Here is a 24,141-nt window from a genome sequence, read left to right on the forward strand (position 1 = left end):
GAGGAGAGGTTGAGGACTCTGGGTCTGTACTGATGGCGTTTTGAAGGATAGGGGTGGGAGTTGGGGGTGGTGGGATCTCATTGAGACTTAAAGGTACCTGAGAGGCCTGGGTAGAGTGGGTGTGAAGCAAACGTTTCCATTAGTAGGAGAGACGAGGATCTAAGGGCACTGTCTCAGGGTGAAGGGATGACCCTTTAGATCTGAGGAGGAGGTTCTTCAGTGAGAGGAGGGTGACTCTGTGGAACTGATTGCTGCAGGTGGCTGTGGAAGCCAAGTCATTGAGTCTGCTTAAGGCGGAGATAGCTTGGTTCTTGATCTGTAAGGGAATCAAGGGTGATGGAGAGAGGGTAGGAGAAGGGATTGAGAAACGTACCCATGATCGAATGGCAGAGCAGACTCAACGGACTGAATTGTGCAATGCTGCTCTTTTATCTTACGGCATCCAGCAGTCTCCACATGTTGTAGCAGCAACACATAATCCAGCCAGTTACCATTATACTTTATTAATCACTGTACTTTAGAATGGCTGCTCATTACACTGTATTGGAATTAAAACTCCAGTATCAACCTTATACTTAACAAGCACAGTTTTAGGACAGGAAGGAAAAAAAGACTACAGACCTAAACACAAACTGAAGTCTTTACTTTTACTTTGAAGACCAGAGATCTTCACCAATCCTTGCCATGCACTGTTCAGGCTGTCCTTTCTATAGTCAGTGTGCCTTTTATTCTCTCCTGTTCACGTTTCCTTCTGGAGACTTCAGTTCCTGCAGTAAACCTTATTTAAAGCTCAGCTTTCACCTCTTGCTCTCAAATTCCCACTTTGAACAAAATTTCCAACTTAACCCACTCAGACAATAGGTGCAGGAGTAGGCCATTCTGCCCTTCGAGCCTGCACCACCATTCATCATGATCACGGCTGATCATCCTTAATCAGTATCGTGTTCCTGCCTTATCCCCATAACCCTTGATTCCACTATCCTTAAGAGCTCTATCCAACTCTTTCTTGAAAGTATCCAGAGACTTGGCCTCCACTGCCTTCTGGGGCAGAGCATTCCACACACCCACCACTCTCTCTGGGTGAAGGAGATTCTCCTCAACTCTGTTCTAAGTGGCCTACCGCTTATTTTTAAACTGTCTCCTCTGGTTCAGGACTCACCCATCAGCAGAAACATGCTTCCTGCCTCTACAGTGTCCAATCCTTTAATAATCTTATATGTCTCAATCAGATCCCCCTCATCGTTCTAAACTCAAGTGTATACAAGCCCAGTCGCTCCAATCTTTCAACATATAATCGTCCCGCCATTCCAGGAATTCACCTCGTGAACTAAGCTGCACTCCCTCAATAGCCAGACTGACCTTCCTCAAATTTGGAGACCAAAACTGCACACGATATTCCAGGTGTGGTCTCACCAGGGCCCTGTACAGCTGAAGGACCTCTTTGCTCCTATACTCAATGCCTCTTGTTATGAAGGCCAGCATGCTATTAGCTTGCTTCACTGCCTGCTGTACCTGCATGCTGCTTTCATTGACTGATGTACAAGAACACCTAGATCTCGTTGTACTTCCCCTTTACCCAATGTGACTCAATTTAGATAGTAATCTGCCTTCCTGTTCTTGCCACCAAAGTGGATAACCACACATAACATCCTCCTCACATTTCACCCTGCCACCCAGCTTAATGTCATCAGCAAATCTGCTAATATTACTTTTAATGCCTTCATCTCTATCATTGATGTATATTGTAAACAGCTGCGGTCCCAGCACTGTACCTGTGGTACCCCACTGGTCACTGCCTGCCATTCTGAAAGGGGCCTGTTTATCCCTACTCTTGGCTTCCTGTCAGTCAGCCAGCCAATTTTCAATCCAAGTCAGTACCTTGCCCCAATACCATGTGCCCTTTGTCTCCCTCAGCTGAAGTCTCCATTCACATTACCTGTGAAGGACACAGGCTATTTGCCTTTCTTACTGACTGGTGCATCTGTGTGCTGGCTTTATGTGACTCATAATAAAAAAATAGAAAGCCCGGGCCCTTTAGACACAAACATTTCCCAACACTGTCACAGGTGGGACTAGTTCAGTTTGGGATTATGTTCAGCATGGACTGGTTGGACCGAAGGGTCTGTTTCTGGGCTGTATGGCTGTATAAGTGGTCACTGACCAACACTAGCCACTGCCGTCACCTTTACAACAGCATTAGTCATCTATTCAATGACAGCACAGGGTTAGACACAGACATTCGGGGCCATCTTGTGGCACTATTGTGGTAGTGTTCTCATCGGTGTTCCAGGTTAGAGGGGATAGGGGCTAAAAGCTGCCAAATGGGACTAGATTCATTTCGGATATCTGATATTTCTGGACAAGTTGGACTGAAGAGTCCACTTTCGTGCTGTACATCTCGATGACTATGACTCTGTGATTGCGAGCAGTGAGATAAGGGCATCAGCAGATACAGACAGACAGAGATGGGGGAACGGAGGGTATTCAGTCATTCCCTGAAGCTCAAACCCTCCAAGCCTGGCAATATCCTTGTAAATCTTTCTGACCCCTTTCAAGTTTCACAACATGCTACAGCAAGGAAACCAGAATTGAGCGCAGTATTCCAAAAGTAACCTAACTAATGTCCTGTACAGCCGCAACATGACTTCCCAGTTTCTGTACTCAACGCATATACCAAACACAGCCTTCATTCTGTCTACCTGCGACTCCGCTTTCTAGGAACCACGAACCTGCAAATGAGGTCTGTCTACTTTCCAATTCCTGTTAGAATTTGATGTGGTTCAATGAGATCCTGTGACTATAAATTCCAAGTGGTAGAAACTCCAGCCTCTCACGTGAGCTCTGTCAAGTCAGGGACCAACCTAGTGAACTTCCATTATTCTCTTCCTAAGGCGGGAAAGGAAAACACTGATGTTGGAGCTCAGAAGTAAGAAGAACGCCAAAGAAACTCTGGAGGTCTGACTTGGTCTGTGGAAAAACAGAGTTACTGCTGAGTCTGCAAAGTCTCTTCTTTAGCACAGAGTTCCAAAACTAGAACTCTGTGGTCGCTCTCTCTACAGACAGTGAACCTGCTGTGCATAGTCAGCACATTCTGTTGTAATTTCATGTGAGGGATGCAGAGATCAAGAGGGAGGTTGTACTTGTGGGGGTCACAAGTTTGACAAGAGGTGATCCTACGTGGCAATGAGCCTTGAGAACACGCAGTGGGGTGCAGGGTTCAGATCCGTTCCCCGTCTTCAGAACAATGCCTACTGAGACGTTTACTGAGTAAACATAGTCTGACTGAGGGGTGACGCACCCACCGCAGACGGGAAAGCATGCTGAAGTTCCTCCATTTTAAATGGAGTCCACGTAGCCTTTTAGACTGAAGATGAAGTGTTTGTACAGCAGTACTCCTGTAACTGAGCCCCTCACTCCAGTACAGAGAAGTAATGGAAATGGCGATCAACAAAAGGCAGCACCTGAGACTTGGTAAAAACTAGAGATACTTTGTTCCTCTGCGATAGAAAGTCTTTACAAAAATATTGTACAAAACATACGTCAGGCAGATATATTATATAGATTATATATATAAATAAATACATTGTTTGATTGTATTATGTCACATCTTGATCAAAGCTGCTCAAGCACATTCTCGGCTTGGTTCACCCTCAAGCAACCAAACCCAAGTTGCTGAAGGTGGCAGGGGCATGCTCTGGTCAGGGCGGACTCAGGCTCACACGGTGGTACTCTGAAAAACAAAACATAAAGAAAGTGTTTGAAGAAGTTACTGAAAAGATTGGCGAGGGGAGAGCAGTAGACGTTGTTGATTGGGACTTTCAGTAAAGCCTTTGACAAGGTTCTGTGTGGTAGGCAGGCTGACCAGTAAAGCTGGGTCACAGGGGATTCGGGCTTGCCAATGGGACACAAAATTGGCTTCACGGCAGCAGACAGTAGCGGTGGTGGTGGAGGGTTACCTTTTGTACTGGAGGCCTGTCACTAGCAGTGTTCCACAGAGATCTGCTCTTGTCTGTCATTTATATATGAGACTATATGGCATTTGGATGAGAATATAGAAAGCATGGTTAGTAAGTTCACGGACAACACCAAAATTGGTGGCACAGTAGACAGTGAAGATGGTTTTCTGAGATTACAAAGGGATCTTGATCAAATGGCTAATGGGCTGAAATATGGCATACGGAGTTCAACCTGTGTGAAGTATTGCATTCTGGTACAACATACAGGGGTAGGACTTGTACAATTAATAGTAGGGTCTTGGATAGCATTGTAGAACAGAGGGACCTAAGGGTTCAGGTACATAATTCTTTGAAGTTTTGTGTCACCTATAGACAGGGTGGTTAAAGAGGGGTTTGGTGTACTTGCTTTCATTGCTCAGCCTTTCGAGTACAGGAATTGGGAAGTCATTGTTGAGGTTGTACAGGACATTAGTGAGGCCTGTTCTGGAGTACAATGTCCAGTTCTGGTCGTCAAGTTGTAGTAAGGATATTCAGCTGGAGTGGGTTCAGAGGACATTTACCAGGATATTTCTGGGTATGGAAAGTTTCAGTTATAATGAGTGTAGGAAGTTGAGGGGTGACCTTACAGAAATTTATAAAACCATGAGAGGTATAGATAGGTTAATGCTAGGTAACTTTTATCCAGGATGGGGGGATTTCAAGACTAGGGTGCATATTTTTAAGGTGAGAGAAGAGAGATTTTAAAAAATACATTGAGGCATTTTTTGTATTACACAGAGTGTTTTGTGTGTGAAATGAACTTTGAGAAACTGGTGAATGCAGACACTGTTACAACAGTTAAAAGATATTTGGACAGGTACATGAATAGGAAAGTTTTTGGAGGGATATGGGCCAGGTGGGACTAGTTTAGTTTGGAATTATGTTCAGCATGGACTGGTTGGACCGAAGGGTCTGTTTCTGTGCTGTATGACTATAATGGTCACTGGCCAACATTAGACACTACAACAGCATTAGTAATCTATTCAATGACAGCACAGCGTTAGAAAGACACAGGCAGTGGGAGCCCTCTTGTGGTAGTGTCCCAGGTTCAAGTCCCACCTGCTCCAGAGGGTGTGTCATAACATCTTTGATTAGGCTGACAAGACTAAAAAGGTTAAATCAAATAAAGACACTGGGGATCAGCCAATGACAGCACAGGGTTAAAGGGAAAGGAAAAACACGGTTGTCCAATGGGAACACTGCTATTGTGGGCCTTTTCCTGGAACCCCTGGGGTTTAGGTAAGAGATACTGATGAAGGAATGGATATTTCATCCACACAGACACACACCCCCACACCCACCACAGACAGACACCCACATACAAACCAGAGACACACCTACATACACATCCCCCCACAGGCAACCCCCCCCCCACAGATACACCCCCCCACACAGACCCACCCCCACCTCCACACACACATATACACAAACACACACTCACCCACACCCAGACACACACCCCCACATCCACCACAGACAGACACCCACACACACATCCCCCCACAGACACATCCCCCACACACCCACACTGACACCCAGACACATACAGACCCACACACACAACCACACCCCCAAATCAGACACAGGCACCCACACAGACATACCCCCACACAGACCCATCCCCACCCACACACAACCCCACCCCAATCAGACACAGGCACCCACAGACACACATCCCCACATACCCACGCAGACCCACCCACAGACACATACATACACACAACCTCACCCCAATCAGACACACACACACACACACACACACGCAGACCCCTCCCACACACCCACCCACCCACCCATATACACATACAGACACAGACACACACACACACCCCCACAGGTCTGTCAGACTGTTTCTTCAACACTCACTCTGGGCTGTGCAGAAAGCTCCTCCAGCTGGGAGTAGGGACTGGATAAACCAGAGAGACCGACTCAGAAACTCCCCAACCTCTCCCTGCGAATCGTCTGCAGCTGAACCGGAATCTTCCTGCTGCGCTGGCATCCTAGCTGAGACCGAGCTGAGCTTCTCACTTCACCCGGGACTGCCTGTCCTCCTCCTCCCCCCGCCCCCACTCGGCACAGCCACTCCTCCAGCTCATCCACTGACGAAACCATCATTGGTTCCTTGGTTACCTCCAGACGTTACTATTCCACAGCCGTCTTCTATCCAAAACACCTCGTTCCACATCTCTCTGCCTTCACCCACTCTGCTCGCTGGCTTACACTGCCTCCTGGTCGACCACCCTCAATTTTACAATTCCCAGCCCCGAGTTACAACTGCTCCGTAACTTCACTCACCCCACTCTCCAGTCCCACTGTCACAGCTAACCCCTGGGGCTGCATGGTGGCTCAGTGGTTAGCACTGGGACAAAGTGAGTACTGCAGATGTTGGAGATCAGAGTCAAGAGGGTGGGGAGCTGGAAAAGCAGAGCTGGTCAGGCAGCGTCCGAGGAACAGGAGAATTGACATTTCGGGCAAAAGCCCTTGATCAGGAATGAGCGATGGTTAGCACTGTTTACCCAGGGACCCGGGTTCGATTCCAGCTTTGGGCAACTGTCTGCGTGGGTTTCCTCCAGGTGCTCTGGTTCCCTCCCACCGGCCAAAGACGCGCGGCGGAGGGTGGATTAGCCATGGGAAATGTAGGGTCATGGGGTTGGAGGCAGGGATACCCTTCAGGGAGTCGCTGCAGCCTGCTTCCACACTGTGGGGATTCTAACATTCTGGCCTCTTGCACATCTCAAATTGAACCCCTTCACTGAAGCTTTGGAGACTCTGCTCTCTGCAACCTTCTGTGTGACGGAAAATAAGAATGTGTATGAGAGAGAGATGGATGCAGTTTTCAGAAGTACTGAGAATATCCAGTAAAGTGAGCTTAGAGAGAGAGAGATAGACAAACAGATTTGGGGGGGAGAAGAGAGAGAGACAGACAGACAGAGACATAGGAAGGGAGGGGGAGGGGGGAGAGAGAGACATGGGGAGGTGGGGGGGGAACAGAGAGAGACGGGAGAGGGGGAAGAGAGAGAGAGAGAGAGACATGGGGGGGTGGGGAGAGAGATATGGGGGGGGGGGGAAAGAGAGAGAGAGACACACACACATACAGAGAGAGAGTGTGCATGTATGTGTGAGAAGTGTGTGTGATGTACTAACACCATAGCAGAGTGAGCTTGCAGGCAGTGGAGGTGTGACTGTGTGACAGAGACAATGCATGTGTGCCTGGAGACTGATAAAAAGCACCACTCTTCACCGAAGGCTGATCTTCCCCCGCTTCTAAACCTCTGACTGAGCTGCAGCCAAATCTTTCCCTTCGACCGCCTCTGAGCAACTGCATGGACCCCCCGGGCTCTCCCTTTTGCTCACTCCCCGGCCCAGTGACCTCCTGTGCACATCAGCCTTGGAATGTGCAACAGCACTTGGGACCGCCCGCAAGGGGCCTGGTCCTTCAGAAGTAAATGCAAGGCCTTGATGAGAGTCTACACAGCCCGCGATGCTGCTGCATGAGCTGGGAGACTCAGGGCTGCTGTTCTCAGTCTCTGTGCTGACACAGCCCAGCCCCGAAAAGAGGGGAAGTTATCATCTTGTTACAGTATCCATAGCTAGAATTCTGAGGTAGCTACTGCTGAACTTGACGAGAAAACCTGATATTACAACAGAAGACTTTCATACGTTAAGGAGCTAACAGTACTTCCCGCAACATTAAAATTGGTTGTGTAGATAAAATTATGTCACTTAATTACAGCTTAAACGTTCACCCATGACTCAGTTATTACCACTCAACTGTTTTCCCTAGGACTTCAGTTCTGCTGAAACTTCACTTCCCCTGTCCCAATGCGCGCACAGTTCCTCTGCTCCCTCAGGTACACTGGCTCCTCCTCAAAACCTGGGGTGCTGGAAAAACACAGCCGGTCAGACAGCGTCTGAACAGCAGGAGACTTGATGTTTCGAGCATAAGCTCTTCATCAGGAATGCGGGATGAAACACATTGCTTGAAACGTCGACTCTCCTGCTCCTCGGATGCTGCCTGACCGGCTGCGCTTTTCCAGCGCCACACCTTTTGACTCTGATCCCCAGCATCTGCGGTCCTCACTTTCTCCTGGTCCACTGGCTACCCAGTCCAGCCACTCCTCAGTTTCAGAAGCTTTGTTGCTGCCTGTCATTTCTCCCATTCCACAGCTGACGGGAAACATCTGCGACCCTGGATTCTGACCTCTCGTACGTCCCGATTACCGCTAATTGCCGCTCTGTTATTGTTTGAATGAGATCCCAGACGCAGCAAGCAGCTGTGATAAAGGAGATTAATGGCAGCCGCCAAGCCGTACCTTGCCAAGGTGTGAACTGCTGGCTCCTGACTGTGATCCTGGGGGCAGGGCGTGCAGTGTCTGCTCCACCGGTGCCTGGGATTCCTGGATGCAAACACCTCGCTGTTCCAAAAGTGCTGTCAACTGGATTGGGGGTGGGGGAGGGGAGAGAGAGGAGGTGGGGAGATAAGCCGGTTAGTAACCAAGTTAGGAACGGTGAAAGGAGACTCTAAAATGATCATTTCAGTCATTTCCCCACCCGGCCGCACTGACATGGATGTGAGGAGCTAGACCAACAGGCTGGCACCCTGAGAATGGCAGGATGGATTGATGGGGGGGCCGATGGTCACGTAGTAATTACAATACTGGACCCGCTCTGGGGGCCATGAGTTTAAATACCGAGGAAACTCATCGGCAGGAGATGGGCTTCACTGGCTGGTCTAGCATCCATTACCTGCCCATACCTAGCTTCGAGAAGGTGATGATAAGTCATATTTTTGGATCTCTGCCGGTGTTCCTTCAGCGCTCCAGTTGTAGGGGCATTCGCAGTGCACCTCAGGAGACAGTTGCAGGATTCTGACCAAATGACCATGAGGATAAAGTCACACATTTCCAAACCAGGCCGGGCCTATGGGCTACAGGGGTTCTTGCAAGTATTCCCAAATTGCTGCAGAACACCTAGCCTCTGTCTAGATCTTGTAACCATAGCATTTGTAAAGCCGGTCCCGGTTCAGGTTCTTGGTCAATGGTAACCCCCAGGATGCTGGTCATGGGGAGTTTAGTGATGGTAATATCACTGAATGCCATGATGCAATGGTTAGATTCTCACTCGTTGAAAATCATCATAGCCAGACCCTATGTGCGGGCGTGAATGTCGCTCACCACTTTTCAGCCCACGCCCAAGATGTCCAGACTTTGTCGAATCAGGACGTGGATTGGTTCCGTATCTGAGGAGCTGTGAATGATGCGGAACGTTGTGCAATCATCGGTGAACATCCCCCTCTCTGAGGTGACTGAGTTCCAACAACCACAACTTCCTATGTGCCAGGTATGACTCTAGAGAGACATCCTTCCGTTCCATTCCCTACTGACTCTAGATTGGAGAGGACTCCTCAATGCCACACCCCGTCAAATGGTGCCTTGATATTAAGGCAGTGACCCCCCCAGCTCTGGAATTCAGCTCCTTTGCACATGCTAGGACCAGGCCTGTAATTTAACAATCAGTAATATCAGGAATTGAAAACAAGTCTCAAGTCAGGGGGACTGTGACAACTATCATTGACTTTTGTGAACCCCCATCAGGCTCACTATAACGTCCTTTAGGGAAAGTGAACTGCTGTCCTTGCCCCAGTCTGGCCGCGGCAAGGAAGAACAGAATAGCTGAAGGGTTAATCACAGCAGGCCAGCTATCAGACAGGCCCATGGGAGGAAGCAGGAAGAGCACTCGGTGGTACCCGATCCATGGGGTGGATGGACGCAGGGAATTGGACCACAGTCCTGACCAGCACAAATTCCTGTAGGTGTAACCAACCTCGATGTAATGTCTTGCTCTCACACCTCCTTCACCATTGTAGCAATTGTGGTTATTGGACTGAGGGGAATGGAGTGGGTCTTGGTATACCTATGAAAAAGAAAAATTAGCAAATTGTGTTAGTCAGGAATCATTATAATCACATAGCATTCCACCACGCGCACAGACACACACAGTCCTCTTATATACACATACCTCAACATAGAGACTGTGCCAACACCAAACACCACCCCCCCCCCTCAAATTACACATGAGACCCTTCATGCTACACCCAGGCAATCCTGACACAGTTCCAGTATAGCCACAGACACACACTCTCCACAACCATCCCCCCCTCCACCCCACCCCACCCCACCCCACTGTTGTATCCTCACTGTTCCATTATTCAAGACAGTGACGGTCAAACACAGGATATTGTGCGGCACTGCTACCTCACAGCACCAGGGCCCCAGGTCTGATTCCACCCTCGGGCAAGTGTGTGTGTGGAGTTTGCACATTCTCCCCGTGTCTGCGTGGGTTTCCTCCGGGTGCTCCGGTTTCCTCCCACAGTCCAAAGATGTGCGGGTCAGGTGAATTGGCCATGCTAAATTGCGCACACTGCTCGGTGCATCAGTCAGAGGGAAATGGGTGGGTTACTCTTCGGAGGGTCGGTGTGGACTTGTTGGGCCGAAGGGCCTGTGTCCACACTGTAGGGAATCTAATCTAATTTCCCCAAAGTACTTCCCAGAGGATCAGTGGAAAACAAACAGGTCGTTTTGTTGGAAGCTGGGTCAGTGATAGAACTGTGTCAGGCATAACGCTAGAAAGTTAACAGCTCTCATATCCCGACAGGTCACCACCCCCCCCCCCCCCCCTTCACAACTGATGGACTGGCAGAAAAATCACCAATCGATCCCAATTCTCTCTCTCTTAAATAGCTGCCCTGCGAGAGGTCCCAAAGGAAGGTCTGGGAGTTCTAGCTTTTCCTAAGGGTTCTTACACATCCAGCAGTGCCCTGGCCATTTCTTCATCGCTCTTCAGCCGCAGGCTTTGCTTGAGTGAGTTCCAGCGGTCGATCTCCTTTCCGATGTCAAGCGCCCCGCGCTGCTCGCACCGGCAATTCCTGGCCGGACTAGCCATCCGCTTTCTCCGCCTCGTCACCGCTGCCTCTGTGTCGCTCTCAGATACCAAGTCTGCCTCAGTGCAGCAATCCTCCTCAAAACTGATATCGCTGGCAGGTGGAGGGAGGGAGAGTATTGTTTTAGAGAACGGGAGAGCGCGCGTGCGAGAGGCAGCGGGAGATTGACAAGGCACGCGATGCCGAGTGAACAGCGCTCGCAAGACGACGTGAGGGCGTGGGCAAGTGAGCAGTGAAAGAGGAAAAAAAAAAGAACGTGCACAAGACAGACTGTGAGATGGCACGAGGACAGGAGATGGGTGGAAGGCTGGTGTGAGGGGGAGGCGACGCGGGGGACAGTGGATGGACATTAGGACTCGGGGGCACGTGGAGGGAACGGATATCTGTGCAAGAGAACGCATCTGCTCAACACAGACAGAAGGAGACTCACTCCTGGCTTGCAGTGGAGTCAGTAACCAGGGGTAACCCACTTGACTCAATCTGCAGAAGGTGTAACCCTTTATCGGTTCAAACACAGCACAGGGGCCAGGATCTGGAATGTGCTGCCCGGACCGGTGCCGGACAGGGATTCCATCCCTCCGGGAAGTGCTTCGGAATTAGATCTGTAAAGGGGAATAGATTGATGGGATTCTGGAGGGGAGCAGCAGCCTGGAGTTTCCTCCTCTTACTGCTCTGCAACACCAGAGTGCAAGAGCTAGAAAAGTGCTGGCTGGCCAGGCTGTCTGGTCAACACACTCTGGTCACCAGACAATGGGGAGGATGACCCGAGACAGGCAGGATGGGATCCACAATCAACGTTACCACAGAAAGAGGTGACCCCACGCCCCTCCCCCCAACCCGGCCCCTGCCAATCCCAGTGCTTTCAGCCCGAAACTGTTTGACACTACGCGCCTCTTCCCCTCGAGAGAAAGTGCCCTGCTCACGAAGGTGGTCCTGTCAGTTACACGGACAGGTCCCCTGCTCCCCGCTGTGAAACCCAACTTCCTAGGGCTGGGAGCTGCTCCTGTTACCTGCTCGGATGTGATAAGGTCACCGTGCTGTCTGAACCCGTTGAGGCCGCTGGCGAAGGAAGGCTGCACGGGTCCTCTCGCTCTGCAGAAAGAACAGGACAGGTTCACCGCCACTGACTGGAGTCTGCCAAGCCCCCTCAGCACAGCAACTCATGTAACTTTCTTTTTTTAAGAGCAGAAAGGTTTTCCTGGGCTAGGTTAATGGCTATCGCTGGCAAGTCCATCATTTGGTGTCCATCCCTAACTGAGCAGCTTGCTAGACTATTTCAGGGAACAATTCCAGAGACAATCCCATGCTGCTGTGGGTCTGGAGTTATGTGAGGGCCAGACAGGGCAGGAACAGCGGATTTCCTTCCCCAGCAGACAGGAACGAACTATAAGGCCTTCAGCAATAATTTAAGGTAATGTGACAGTTTGTCATTTAGAACTCTGAGTTCAAAAACTGCATGAATTCATGTAAAACTCAGTTATCTCACTTTTTAGATTAGAATCAATCTAAACATCATCGCACAGACAGAGAACACGGGGGGGCCAACACCTTCAACCTTTCCTGAAGAAGGGCTTATGCCCGAAACATCGATTCTCCTGTTCCTTGGATGCTGCCTGACCTGCTGCACTTTTTCAGCTCTGATCTCCAGCATCTGCAGACCTCACTTTCTCCACCTTCAACATATTGTCTAACTATCACCCATTGTTAACAGCTAACCTGAGAATGCAACTTTTTAAAAAAAGGTTTTATGATTTACACATGAAAGAAGTGAAACTATCACTGTATTCTAACAGATGAAAGGCTTAACAGAAAATCAATTTTTCAATGTATAATTTCAGTTACATCACACTGTAAATTTTTGCTATAAATTCTGTGTATTAGGATTGAGCCCTCCACTATCACCTGATGTGCTTCCAAATAAACCTGTTGGACTATAACCTGGTGTTGTGTGATTTTTAACTTTGTACATCCCAGTCCAACACTGGCATCACCAAATCAAGATTATCTTTGCAATTCAACATTTTGTTGACTGAATGTAAGTTCCCCAGTTGTTTCGGTGGGATTTGAACTCGGTAACCACACAGCACCAGCCTGTGCCTCTGTGTTACAGGTACACAATCCTTTATCCACCGGCCTTGGGGGCCAGGTGAGTCTCGGATTTCGGAATAAATGACATTTGCACAGTGAAACTTTTAAAAAATCTTACCGAACAGCAGAACCAGGTGTAACTAGCACGAACACTGAGTCACAATTGAGGCCTACCAGTACTGGGCCATGCCACCATGTCACAGCTGAGTAATGTGGGTCGAGTGGGTGTGAAATTGCGGCACTCGTTCGCACACCAAACAACCCTTTTCATACAGAAAACAACTTCGGATTTCAAAGATATTTTGATTTCAGAATTTCAGATAAAGGATTGTGGACCTGTACTAGTTCAATGACATCAGTGTTGTGGCATAATCTTTTCCTATGTATCCCTGCAGGACATACATCACTGAGCCACATCAGCTCCTACCTATTTTGATTTCAGGATAGGCTGTCCCACCGTCCTCACCGATGCAGATTCGGATAACATCCCCATCGGAAGGTCGCTGTCTCTCGGGGCCTTCGGCACGTCTAGAGAATGAAAAACACCGATTCTGGTGACAACCTTCCCGTTGTGAGGTCCTGCGCCCCCCTCGCCTCGCTCAAACTTGCTTTATCAGTGGAATTAGGTGACTCACCGGTTACTGAAGGGAGTGTGGGGACTGGAAAGTGTTAATGGCGAGGGAACTGCAGAATCGCAATGCTCTGGCTCAGAGGGGCAGTGTTTGCACTGAACTAGAGACAGAGCATTGTAAAAGTTAGCTCAGGCTCCTCACTCGGAACACTAGCACTGTATTGTGACTTCCTTGACTGTAAACTATCACAGAATCCTTCCGATGGGGAAACAGGCCACTTGGCCCAATAAGTCCACACCGACCCGCCAACATTTACCCCCGATTAATGCACCTAACCTACACATCCCTGAACACCATGGGACAATCCACCCTGACCTGCACACCTTGACTGTGGGAGGAAACCGGTGCACCCGGAGGAAACCCACGCGGACACGGGAAGAATGTGCAAGCTTGACACAGACAGTCACCCGAGATGGGACTTGAAGCTGGGTCCCTTGCGCCATGGGGCAGCAGCACTAAGCACTGAACCACCGTGCCACCCCAAACTGACATGGATATTTGGCGCTGCCTTACAGGTGAAGTGTCACAAGTTTGCAACTTGGTAAAGTTAAGTGGTGCACACTTTTAGTTGTACAAGACAATGGCTGCTGCTGGAGTATTAAGAAGGCTGAGTCAGAGTGGAGCTTTGACAAACTGCCTGACGACAGCCTCTGATTGGTTCAGCTGCAGTTTGCTTCAGGTCTGTAAATGTAGAGCAGTCAGGGCTCTGGAGTTAGCAGACAGAAATCATCTTTTCCCATTTTCTCTTGATGCAAAAGCTTTTATTTCTAGTTTTTCTTTGCTTTTCTTTTAAAGAATTCTCAGACAGGGGAAGATCTTGGGGTCCACTGGATTAAAGTGAAAAATGACCAGCACTTTACAGACATTGGCACGTCATCATTGCTAAAAATCAAAAGAAAGAGAGATAATTTAACTCGTGACCTGCACTTTAGATCCTGAGAACTTTGTTTTCCCTGTTATTATTCTTCCACCTATAAAATTTCTGTTAAATGGTTGTTTTTTTTTCATGAGTAAGTGTTTATCTGTTCGGGATTTTTAAGAGGTAGTGATTAGGTTTCATTGCAGCTGTACAGTAGTTAGAGTCATACAGCATGGAAACAGATTTTACAGTCCAACTCATCCGTCTCCACCAGGTTTCCTCATCTGAATTAGTCCCATTTGCTTACCTCGAGCCCCAAATCCCCTCAACCCTTCCAATCCATATACCTGTCCAAATTTATTTCAAATCTTGTAACTGTACCTGTCTCTACCACCTCCTCCTGGCAGCTTGTTTCATACACGCACCACCCTCTGTGTGAAAACGTTACCCCTCAGGTGCCTTTTAAATCTTTCCCTCGCACCTTTAAACCTACGCCCTCAGGTTTCAGACTCCCCACCCTGGGTAAAGGACCTTGGCTATTCACCGTATCTGTGCCCCTCATGATTTTATCAATCTCTCTAATGTCACCCCTCGCTCCAGTGACAAAAATAGCAGCTACCCAACCTCTCCTAACTCAAACACTCCAGTCCGGGTACGATCCTAGTAAATCTTTCCGGCACCCTATCCAATCTAAGAACATCCTTCCTTTAGTAGGGCAACCAGACTGCATGTAGTTCTCCAAACGTGACCTCATTAACCCGCAGTATGGCTGTGACATGACGCCCCAACTCCTGTGTGTAATGCTCTTGACTGATAAGCGTGCCAAACACCACCTTCGCCACCCTGTCTACCTGCGACACCACATTCAAGGAACTATGCACCTGCAGCTCCAGGTCTGTCTGTTCGACAACACACCCCAATCCTTTAATTTCCTGCTTTCTTTTTAACGTGGATTACACTGGGTAGTTATTTCCTGAAGATGACAAAACTTGGTGCAAATTGCTTTGATCTGGAATAACAGGTCAGCTTGGTAGACCAATTGGGATTTGATAGATTTTCTGTTTGCTTGCAGAACAGTTGGGGCTTGATGGTCGACACGCTCTTCCCCGTTAAGATGTGGCGAGGGATACAGATGACAGGAAGAGACTCGCGACAAGAGTCGAATTGTTCAGGTGCTGGTGCTGTGGTTGTGGCGAGGTGCACCTCGCTCAGGAAGGGGAGGGGAGGGGGGACCAGGCAAAAGTACGCTGTTGTTACTTACGGCTCTGGCGGGACAGCCAGGTCTGTCCCCGTGTTTTTCGCCTCCTTGCCTTCGGGATCGCGGTGACTGAACGCACGGCCCTCGCTGTCGGACTCCCACTCGGCGGGTTCCGCTTTCGCTCGGGGGAACGACGGGCGCCCGGCCCTCCCGCTTGCTGTGACCGGATGTTTGGAGATGCTGTCAGAGGCAGAACCTGCACCGCTGAACAGGGAGCTGTCCGTCTCATCCTCGATGCTGCCGATACTAAGATGGGGTAGGGCAGTTGAGAGAGAGAGAGAGAGAGAGAGAGAGAGAGAGAGAGACACACACAGAGAGAGCGCAAGCAAACATCGGGAAATGATCGGGAACTGCGACAGTGAACGTTATGTTGGATGTGTGTGTAGGTGCGTGCGTGCGTGTGTGTGTGTAGGTGCGTGCGTGCGTGTGTGTAGGTGCGTGCGTGCGTGTGTGTGTGTAGGTGCGTGCGTGCGTGTGTGTAGGTGTGTGCGTGCGTGTTTATCACCTGACTGGGAATCTCAGTGCATATTCACACACGCCCAAACTGCCCACGAGAAGCGTTACGTGCCCCAAGGGTGGGAAGGGAGGAAGGGTGGGGTCACGGTCCACATGGAGGAATGGTACCTGCTGGGGTGCGACAAGGTCACAGTCGATTCTGATCCCACTGACAGCGACGGGACACTGTCCAACTCAGCTTGACCTAGGAGAAACATCAGCAGAAATGAAACCACTCACCCAGATGTCTGGGAAAAGTCACCGGAGAAGTAAAAAGCTTGCAATGTCTCAAGTTCACTGCCGAACCTCAAAGCATCCTGAAACGTTTGCGATTTGAAAAGTCCCGTGCAAGTACAATATGTTTCTTTCCTCCTTGCTTGCACCTTAGATGCTCTCTGTTGTGACTGCCGAGCAGTTAGTTGGCTAACTGATTAAATCTGGTTTCTCTAAGTTCTAATTCAACTGGCTGTGAACACAAGGCTCTTCAATACACCCAAAGCAAACAACTAAGCAAACAGTTTCGTGACTGGAGGCAGGTGGTGATTGTTTCCTTACGTTTTTCTAGTCTCCCAACCCTGCAGAAATTGGTTCTTGCTCTGTTAAAGAGAAAGGAGTGAGTGGTGAATGCCTGGTTCGTGGTTAAGCTCAATCCAATAGGTTAGAGTCACAGAGGTTTACAGCACGGATACAGACCCTTTGGTCCAACTCGTCCATGCCGACCAGATTTCCTAATCTAACCTAGTCCCATTTGCCAGCACTGGGCCCATAGCCCTCTAAACCCTTCCTATTCATATACCCATCCAGATGCCTTTGAAACTTGAAAGGGCTCAGAAAAGATTGATAAGGATGTTGCCGGGGTTGGAGGATTTGAGCTACAGGGAAGAGGCTGAATAGGCTGGGGCTGTTTTCCCTGGAGCGTTGGAGGCTGAGGGGGTGACCTTAAAGAGGTTTACAAAATTACAAGGGGCATGGATAAGATAAATAGACAAAGTCTCTTCCCTAAGGTCGAGAAGTCCAGAACTAGAGGGCATAGGTTTCGGGTGAGAGGGGAAAGATATAAAAGGGACCTGAGGGGCAACTTTTTCACGCAGAGGGTGGTCCGTGTATGGAATGAGCTGCCAGAGGAAGTGGTGGGGGCTGGTACAAATGTAACATTTGAGAGACATCTGGATGGGTATATGAATAGGAAGGGTTTGGAGGGATATGGGCCGGGTGCTGGCAGGTGGGACTAGATTGGGTTGGGATATCTGGTCGGCATGGATGAGTGGGACCGAAGGGTCTGTTTCCGTACTGTACATCTCTATGACTCTATGCCTTCCAGTTCTGGACTCCCCCACCCCAGGGAAAAAGACCTTGCCTATTTACCTTATCCATACCCCTTACGATTGTAGAAATCTCATTTTATACAAGGTTAATAGCAACATTAATAAATGAATAATATAATTAAATAGTTAATTAAAACTTGTGAAGGATGGCAGGTCTGGGTGCTGTGTCAATTCTATGGCATGTGGAAGCTGCTGGATACATACTGGACGATGCTGGACATGCACATCAGCTGTAAGTAATGTCCAAGCAGCTTCGGCTCAGAGTTTGAGCTGGAGACTGAATTACATATACCATTGCACATCAGGGAGGGGGAAAGTCACCTGGATTCTTAATACCAATCAGCAGTCACTTTAAACAGAAGAGAGTCTTCGGATTTGTCAATGGTCAGGGACGGGCAGTGTGACTGTGAGTGAGGCTATTCAGGGGGGCTTAGAAGTCAGGACTGCCAGTCTCTACAATGGTCCAGTAGATCTGAAGTTCTCTTGGTTTAGTTTTTACAAAATTGGACATGGAGGTCGCTGACTGGGACGTCCCTAGTTGCCCTTGAGAAAGTGAGGGTGAGCTGCCTTCTTGAACTGCTGCACTCCACCTGTTGTAGGTTGACCCACAATGCTATCAGGGAGGGAATTCCAGGATTTTGAACAACCAAAGGGCCCTGCATTTTTGACAGGAGACTCTGATCAGACAATAGGTGCAGGCTAGGCCATTCGGCCCTATGAGCCAGCACCACCATTCATTACAATCAGTATCGTGTTCCTGCCTTATCCCCATAATCCTTGATTCCACTATCTCTACGAGCTCTATCCAACTCTTTCTTGAAAGTATCCAGAGACTGGGCCTCCACAGCCTTCTGGGTCAGAGCATTCCTTACACCCACCACTCTCTGGGTGAAGAAGTTTCTCCTCAACTCTATTCTAAATGGCCTAGCCCTTATTTTTAAACTCTGGTTCGGGACTCACCCATCAGCAGAAACACGCTTCCTGCCTCCAGAGTGTCCAATCCTTTAATAATCTTATACGTCTCAATCAGATCCTCCCTCATCCTTCTAACCTCAAGTGTATACAAGCCCAGTCGCTCCAATCTTTCAACATTTGATAGTCCCGCCATTCCGGGAATTGACCTTGTGAACCTCAATAGCCAGGATGTCCTTCCTCAAATTTGAAGACCAAATCTGCACACAATATTCCACGTGCGGTCTCACCAGGGCGCTGTACAGCTGCAGAAAGACCTCTTTGCTCCTACATTCAATTCCTCTTGTTCTGAAGGCCAGCGTGCTATTAGCTTTCTTCACTGCCTGCTGTACCTGCAACTTGCTTTCATTGACTGATGTACAACAGCACCTAGATCTCATTGTACTTCCCCTTTACCTAACTTGACTCCATTTAGATAGTAGTCTGCCTTCCTGTTCTTGCCACCAAAGTGGATAACCACACATTTATCCACATTAAACTGCATCTCTCGTGTATCCATCCATTCACCTAGCCTGTCCAGGTCACCCTGTATTCTCATAACATCCTCCTCCCATTTCACCCTGCCTCCCAGCTTTGTGTCATCAGCAAATTTGCTAATATTACTTTTAACACCTTCATCTATTAATGTGTATTGCAAACAGCTGCGGTCCCAGCACTGAACCTTGTAGTAGGCCACTAGTCACCGCCTGCCATTCAGAAAGGGACCCATTTATCATTACTCTTCGCTTCCTGTCAGCCAGCCAATTTTCAATCCAAGTCAGTACCTTGCCCCCAATACCATGTGCCCTAATTTTGCTCACTAATCTCCCGTGTGGGACCTTATCAGGGCTCCTTCGGAAATGTAGAGGCACGCTTCCATTCCAACATGTCTCTTGTGGTGGGAGACTGCTGTGGGAAGGCAACCCAGCTCCTTTTTATCTGCTGTATATTGTCACTTAAGGGTGTCAGCATCACAGACAGCCACTTTGATATCTGCTGTCAAAGGGCAAGTACACAAAGGTGAGAGGTTAGGGAGCCTGAAGAGTAGAGCTCCAGGTGAGCACGTGCCATACGTTAGTGGTTAGTTGAAAACTTACCCAAGGGTTAGACTAGGTATTTAGTTACCAACTTATCCTAAACAACTATTTACTAAATGGCAGCAGAACCATTTCCACTCCCCCACCCCCCCCCACACCAAGTTCTCAGGTTTAAATGGATACTTTCAGTGGGTTCAAGGATCAGGGGAATTGACCAGTGGAATCTTCAAGTTCCCGGGCAATTCCTTTTGGAGCATGTCAAGCCGGGACTTTGCAAGCGCAATTCCCACCCACACGGCATGATTGCCCGGCCGGCCGTCGGAAAACCCGGACCAATGAGTTTGCCGAAGGACAGGGATGGGTTGAGAAGAGTGAGGGAGGGGGTGACTTGGTCGAAGTCTGTAAGATCCTGATCCTGAATGGTATTGACACGTGAGAGACGGAGAGAACGCTCCCTTTGGTGGGCGAGCCGAAAGCAAAGGGCACTGTTTCATAATTAGCGGTGGCCCCTTTATGGGCGGGAAATGGAGAGGAGCAAAGGAACGCTGTGCACACGCTCGGAACGCTCCATGTCAACGTTCGGAAGTGGGGGTCATTACCCGCAGATGTGAGTAGATTCTTGATGGGTGATGGAGTCAAAGGTTACCGGGGGATTATCAAAGGTTATCCACCCACCCACCTTCCGGATCAGAACGCCAGAGGAATTCAAGTGTTTGGGGAGCACAGCACAAGTGGTTGAGGTATGGGCTCACTGCTCCCCAGTTTCATCCACTGCCCTGGAGTGGAAAAAATGCAGCGGTGGGAAGGAATCAGTTTACAGCACCTGGATTAAGTCGCCACCCTTGCCCCTATCCTTCTCCGCCCTGGTCCCGACGGACACCGCAGGCACCTGAAGGAAGTACAAACCATTGTCCTCTTTGGCTGAATCGCGATTGACGTCCGCCGCTTCGTCGAGGTCAGCCTCCTGGACGGCGCGACTGGGACCCGGCTGATGCATCTGCTTCTCGATAAACCTAGGAAAGTCAAGTCACTTTGGCTGAGTTTAAGGTGGCGTGGAGGAGAGAGGGTCGCTTCAAATATTCACTGCGAGACTGCAGTGAAATTACGTCGGGTCACCACCCCGCCCCAGTCCCTGAGCTGGTCTAGTTGATCATTCCCAGAGCGGACTCCCTCCTGTCGAACTGGTATCGGATCCCTCGGGAGACCACCCGCTCTTCCCCGGGTCTCATTCCATGCCAACGATTCACCTTCGGCTGAATAATGTCGAGGGCAACCAATAGCCTGGCCCAACTCCTTACCCCTCCCCCCACCCTGCTCAACCCTGATGCCGCATACAACCAGTGCCCAGAGGTGCCAGCCTGGAGCTCCACAGCCTCACTCCCTGATGGATCGCCAACACCCCCCACCAAAGTCCTGATGGGTGATGGGTGGCACAAAGGTTAGCACTGCTGTCTCACCGCACCAAGGACCCAGGTTCAATTCCAGCAGCTGTCTGTGTGGTACATTGTTAACATGTCCGCGTGGGCTTCCTCCGGGTGCTCCAGTTTCCTCCCACAATCCAGAGATGTGCAGGTCAGGGTGGATTGGCCCTGGTAAATAGTCTAGGTGTTCAGGGATGTGCATTAGTCAGGAGGAAACGTAGAAACATGGGTCTGGGCAGGATACTCTTCGGAGGGTTGGTGTTACCTTGTTGGGCCGAAGGGCCTGTTTCCACACTTTGGGGCACACAAACAGACTGCCATTTTAAACAGTGCTCTGCTTGGCTGGGTGGGTGAGAACTGAGGCAGCCACGTTACTGTGCAGCCCCGCGACCAAGACTTTACATTTTTTTTTCAACATGTTCTTCCACACTGGCAAGACTGCTGCTTGTCACCCACTCCCAGTGACCTGTGAGGTGCTGGTGGCGACCAGGCCTTCCCGAACCGCTGTGGACCTTTGTGGGGCACCGTTAGGGAAGGAGTTCCCAGCCAGGACAGGGGATTTGCAGAATTGATCGGAGGGAGGGGGGCCAAACCCGTATAGGATGTGCTGAGCTCAGACCCTCAGAGTTAAGGAAGGGCGAGGGGAAAGGGACTTACACGTCCAGCAGCACCCTGGCCACCTCCTCATCGCTCGGCCAGCCGAGTTCAGCCTTCACCAGACCCCAGCGAGCCGCCTGGTTGCCGACGTAGACCCTCCTCCGCGGATGCCGGGCGCCCCGTCTCGGCCTCTCCGGGGTGGCCTCTTCCAAGGGGAGCGGGAGCCTCGCCAGCGGCACTCTCCCGCCCCCCCGCCAAGTCTGCTCGCTGTCCGGCGCCGTCCTCGGGAGTTCGGGCGAGCTGCTGCTGCTGGGCGGCGCAGACCTGGGAGAGCGGAAGGAGAGTCACCCTCTGCAGAACGTGGCTTCGCCCTTCACCGCCAACCCCCCCCACCCCGGTGCCAGCCCACCCACGTCCCCTTCGGGATTCAGTCAAACTGATCCGCCATCGCATGGCATTGGGGAGAAATAATGACGTGCATTCAAGAAATAAGGTTTGCAGCCCGAGCTATCACGCGACATACGTCACGAGATTCATATAGAGAGGAACCTCGGTTATCCAACATTCGATTATCCAAATATTGGATTATCCGGCAAGATTGCTCAGCTAAACTATGTTATCTGATATTCGATTACCCAGAATTTGAATAACCGAACGAAATACTTCACGCCTGTGTCCTTCGGATAATTGAGGTTCCCCTGTATAGACAAGTCATCCAGCTACAACCGAGTTCCAGTCAAGGAGTGGGAAAAGTAAACAAACAAATCCCGCAGGCTAAAGGGAATTGGTGGGTGGCACATTAAAGGAAGGGTAACGTCAAATTAAACTGCAAACTGAGGCAAAATTCCGACAAATCTGGCACTTATGTCTAAATGCGCACGTACACTGCAAATCTCTGGGGTTAGAATATGGCGAGAGACCAGTTACAGCGTTTATCACTGCGCTCTTTTACCAGGAGACATTAAAACGCACAATTAATGACGTCAGGTAGGCTGCAGTCAAATAAATATGGTAAACCTTCACTCACAGGGATTCTCTCTCAACTGGAATTTCTGGCAGAGTGGAATTTGTTGCTTTAAGATGCTGGGCACTTCCAGCGTTCAATTAACACGCTTGTTTAAAAAAAGAAGCTAACATTGATAAGAGTTGATTTTAAATTTGCAGACGTTGTTATTGGGCTTCACACTGATTCACACCAGGCCAGAACACTGATATCGTGTTCCATTCAGCACAACTGAGATTTTCTTTCTTTGAAGGAGTCAGACTGAAGGCCGTGGGGTCAGCCTGGTCTTCTGTTGCGGAAGGCTGCATATAAATTTGCAGCAGCAGTAGGGTATTCAGCCCCTCACATCTGCTCCACTTTACTACTCCCTTTCCAGTGGTTTGCACTGCTGCCTCAGAGCACCTTGGACCCAGGTTCAAGTCCAGCCTCAGGCGACTGTCTGTGTGGAGTTTGCACATTCTCCCCCTGTCGGTGTGGGTTTTCTCCGGGTGCTCTGGTTTCCTCCAACAGTCCAACGGTGTGCAGGTTAGGTGGACTGGCTGTGCCAAATTGCCTATTGTGTTCAGGGATGTGCAGGCTCGGTGTGTTAGCCATGGAGGGTTACAGGGGTAGGATGGGGTGGAGTGTGAACGGGTGGGATGCTCTTCGGAGATTTTACGTAGACTTGATAATCCGAATGGCCTAATTCCACACTATAGGGGCTCTGTGATTCTACACCTTGTGAGCTCCTTATTAGTCAAGTCAATGATGGTACAATACAGAGATCGATACCTTCCCTCGAATGGGAATGCAGCGCCACGCCAAGTCACAGTACCTGTCTGAACGGGGCCTTTTCCCTCCAGGTTTTGATTCACTGGGAGTGTCCTTCTTCCAGCTCGCAGATGGTAAAGGTAGTCTCCTCTCGGTGCCGATGCCAGCTGATGGCCAGAAGGGAATGACACCGCGGACAGCAGCCTCCTGCTCTAGAAAAGCGAGACACAAACGGCGCGCCAATTATTATCAGCCACCCGACACGTCACCATGCTCTCCTTCTTGTACTGAGACAGACTGACCGGGGTTTACCTTTCCTGAGGGCACTTTGAGTCACCACACCTTCTTCACGGATGCAGACCTGTAGCACAGCCTCGCTGGGCGGGGAGGGAGTCACGTGGGCCTTTGCAAACCTGGTGCAGGAGAGACATCATTCAGCACGCGTACGTAATGGGAGAGACAGGGGGGAGGGGAGCAGGGGTGGGAGGTGAGGTACAGGGGGGATCGCCATTCTCGAAAAAAAGTAAGGGTGGGGAGGAACAGCACTGGGCAATGCCTGTCTCCCGATGTGTGCTTTTACAGGGACAGCGGGGAATTGTCCAAAGATGTGCAGGTTAGGTGGATTAGTCATGGGAAATGCAGGGTTACAGGGATAGGATATGAGGGGCTTGGATTTGGGTGGGATGCTCTTAGGTGTACTGCTGTGGATTTGATGGGCCAGATGGCCTGTTTCCACACTGTAGGGATTCTATGAATGACTCCAACTCTCTTAAACTCTGCCCACAGAGGG

General features: G+C 49.8%; 1 protein-coding gene across 1 annotated transcript in view; it reads right to left on the bottom strand.

Moving 5' to 3' along the window:
- Positions 1–3,472: 3,472 nt before the first annotated feature.
- Positions 3,473–24,141, bottom strand: part of LOC132832612 (uncharacterized) — a 22,403-nt gene continuing 1,734 nt past the window's right edge. Inside the window, exons 2-13 of the mRNA XM_060850694.1 lie at positions 23,664–23,764; positions 23,416–23,563; positions 21,659–21,922; positions 20,487–20,593; positions 16,397–16,472; positions 15,776–16,018; positions 13,451–13,551; positions 11,946–12,027; positions 10,798–11,028; positions 9,819–9,908; positions 8,309–8,431; positions 3,473–3,730 (exon numbers count right to left, since the gene is read on the bottom strand). Coding sequence (XP_060706677.1) covers positions 9,839–9,908; positions 10,798–11,028; positions 11,946–12,027; positions 13,451–13,551; positions 15,776–16,018; positions 16,397–16,472; positions 20,487–20,593; positions 21,659–21,922; positions 23,416–23,563; positions 23,664–23,764 — 1,423 coding nt within the window. The 3' untranslated portion in view covers positions 3,473–3,730; positions 8,309–8,431; positions 9,819–9,838. The remainder of the gene's footprint in view (positions 3,731–8,308; positions 8,432–9,818; positions 9,909–10,797; positions 11,029–11,945; positions 12,028–13,450; positions 13,552–15,775; positions 16,019–16,396; positions 16,473–20,486; positions 20,594–21,658; positions 21,923–23,415; positions 23,564–23,663; positions 23,765–24,141) is intronic.

This window comes from Hemiscyllium ocellatum, chromosome 35 (genome assembly GCF_020745735.1).
Source record: "Hemiscyllium ocellatum isolate sHemOce1 chromosome 35, sHemOce1.pat.X.cur, whole genome shotgun sequence".
Taxonomy (NCBI): Eukaryota; Metazoa; Chordata; class Chondrichthyes; order Orectolobiformes; family Hemiscylliidae; genus Hemiscyllium; species Hemiscyllium ocellatum.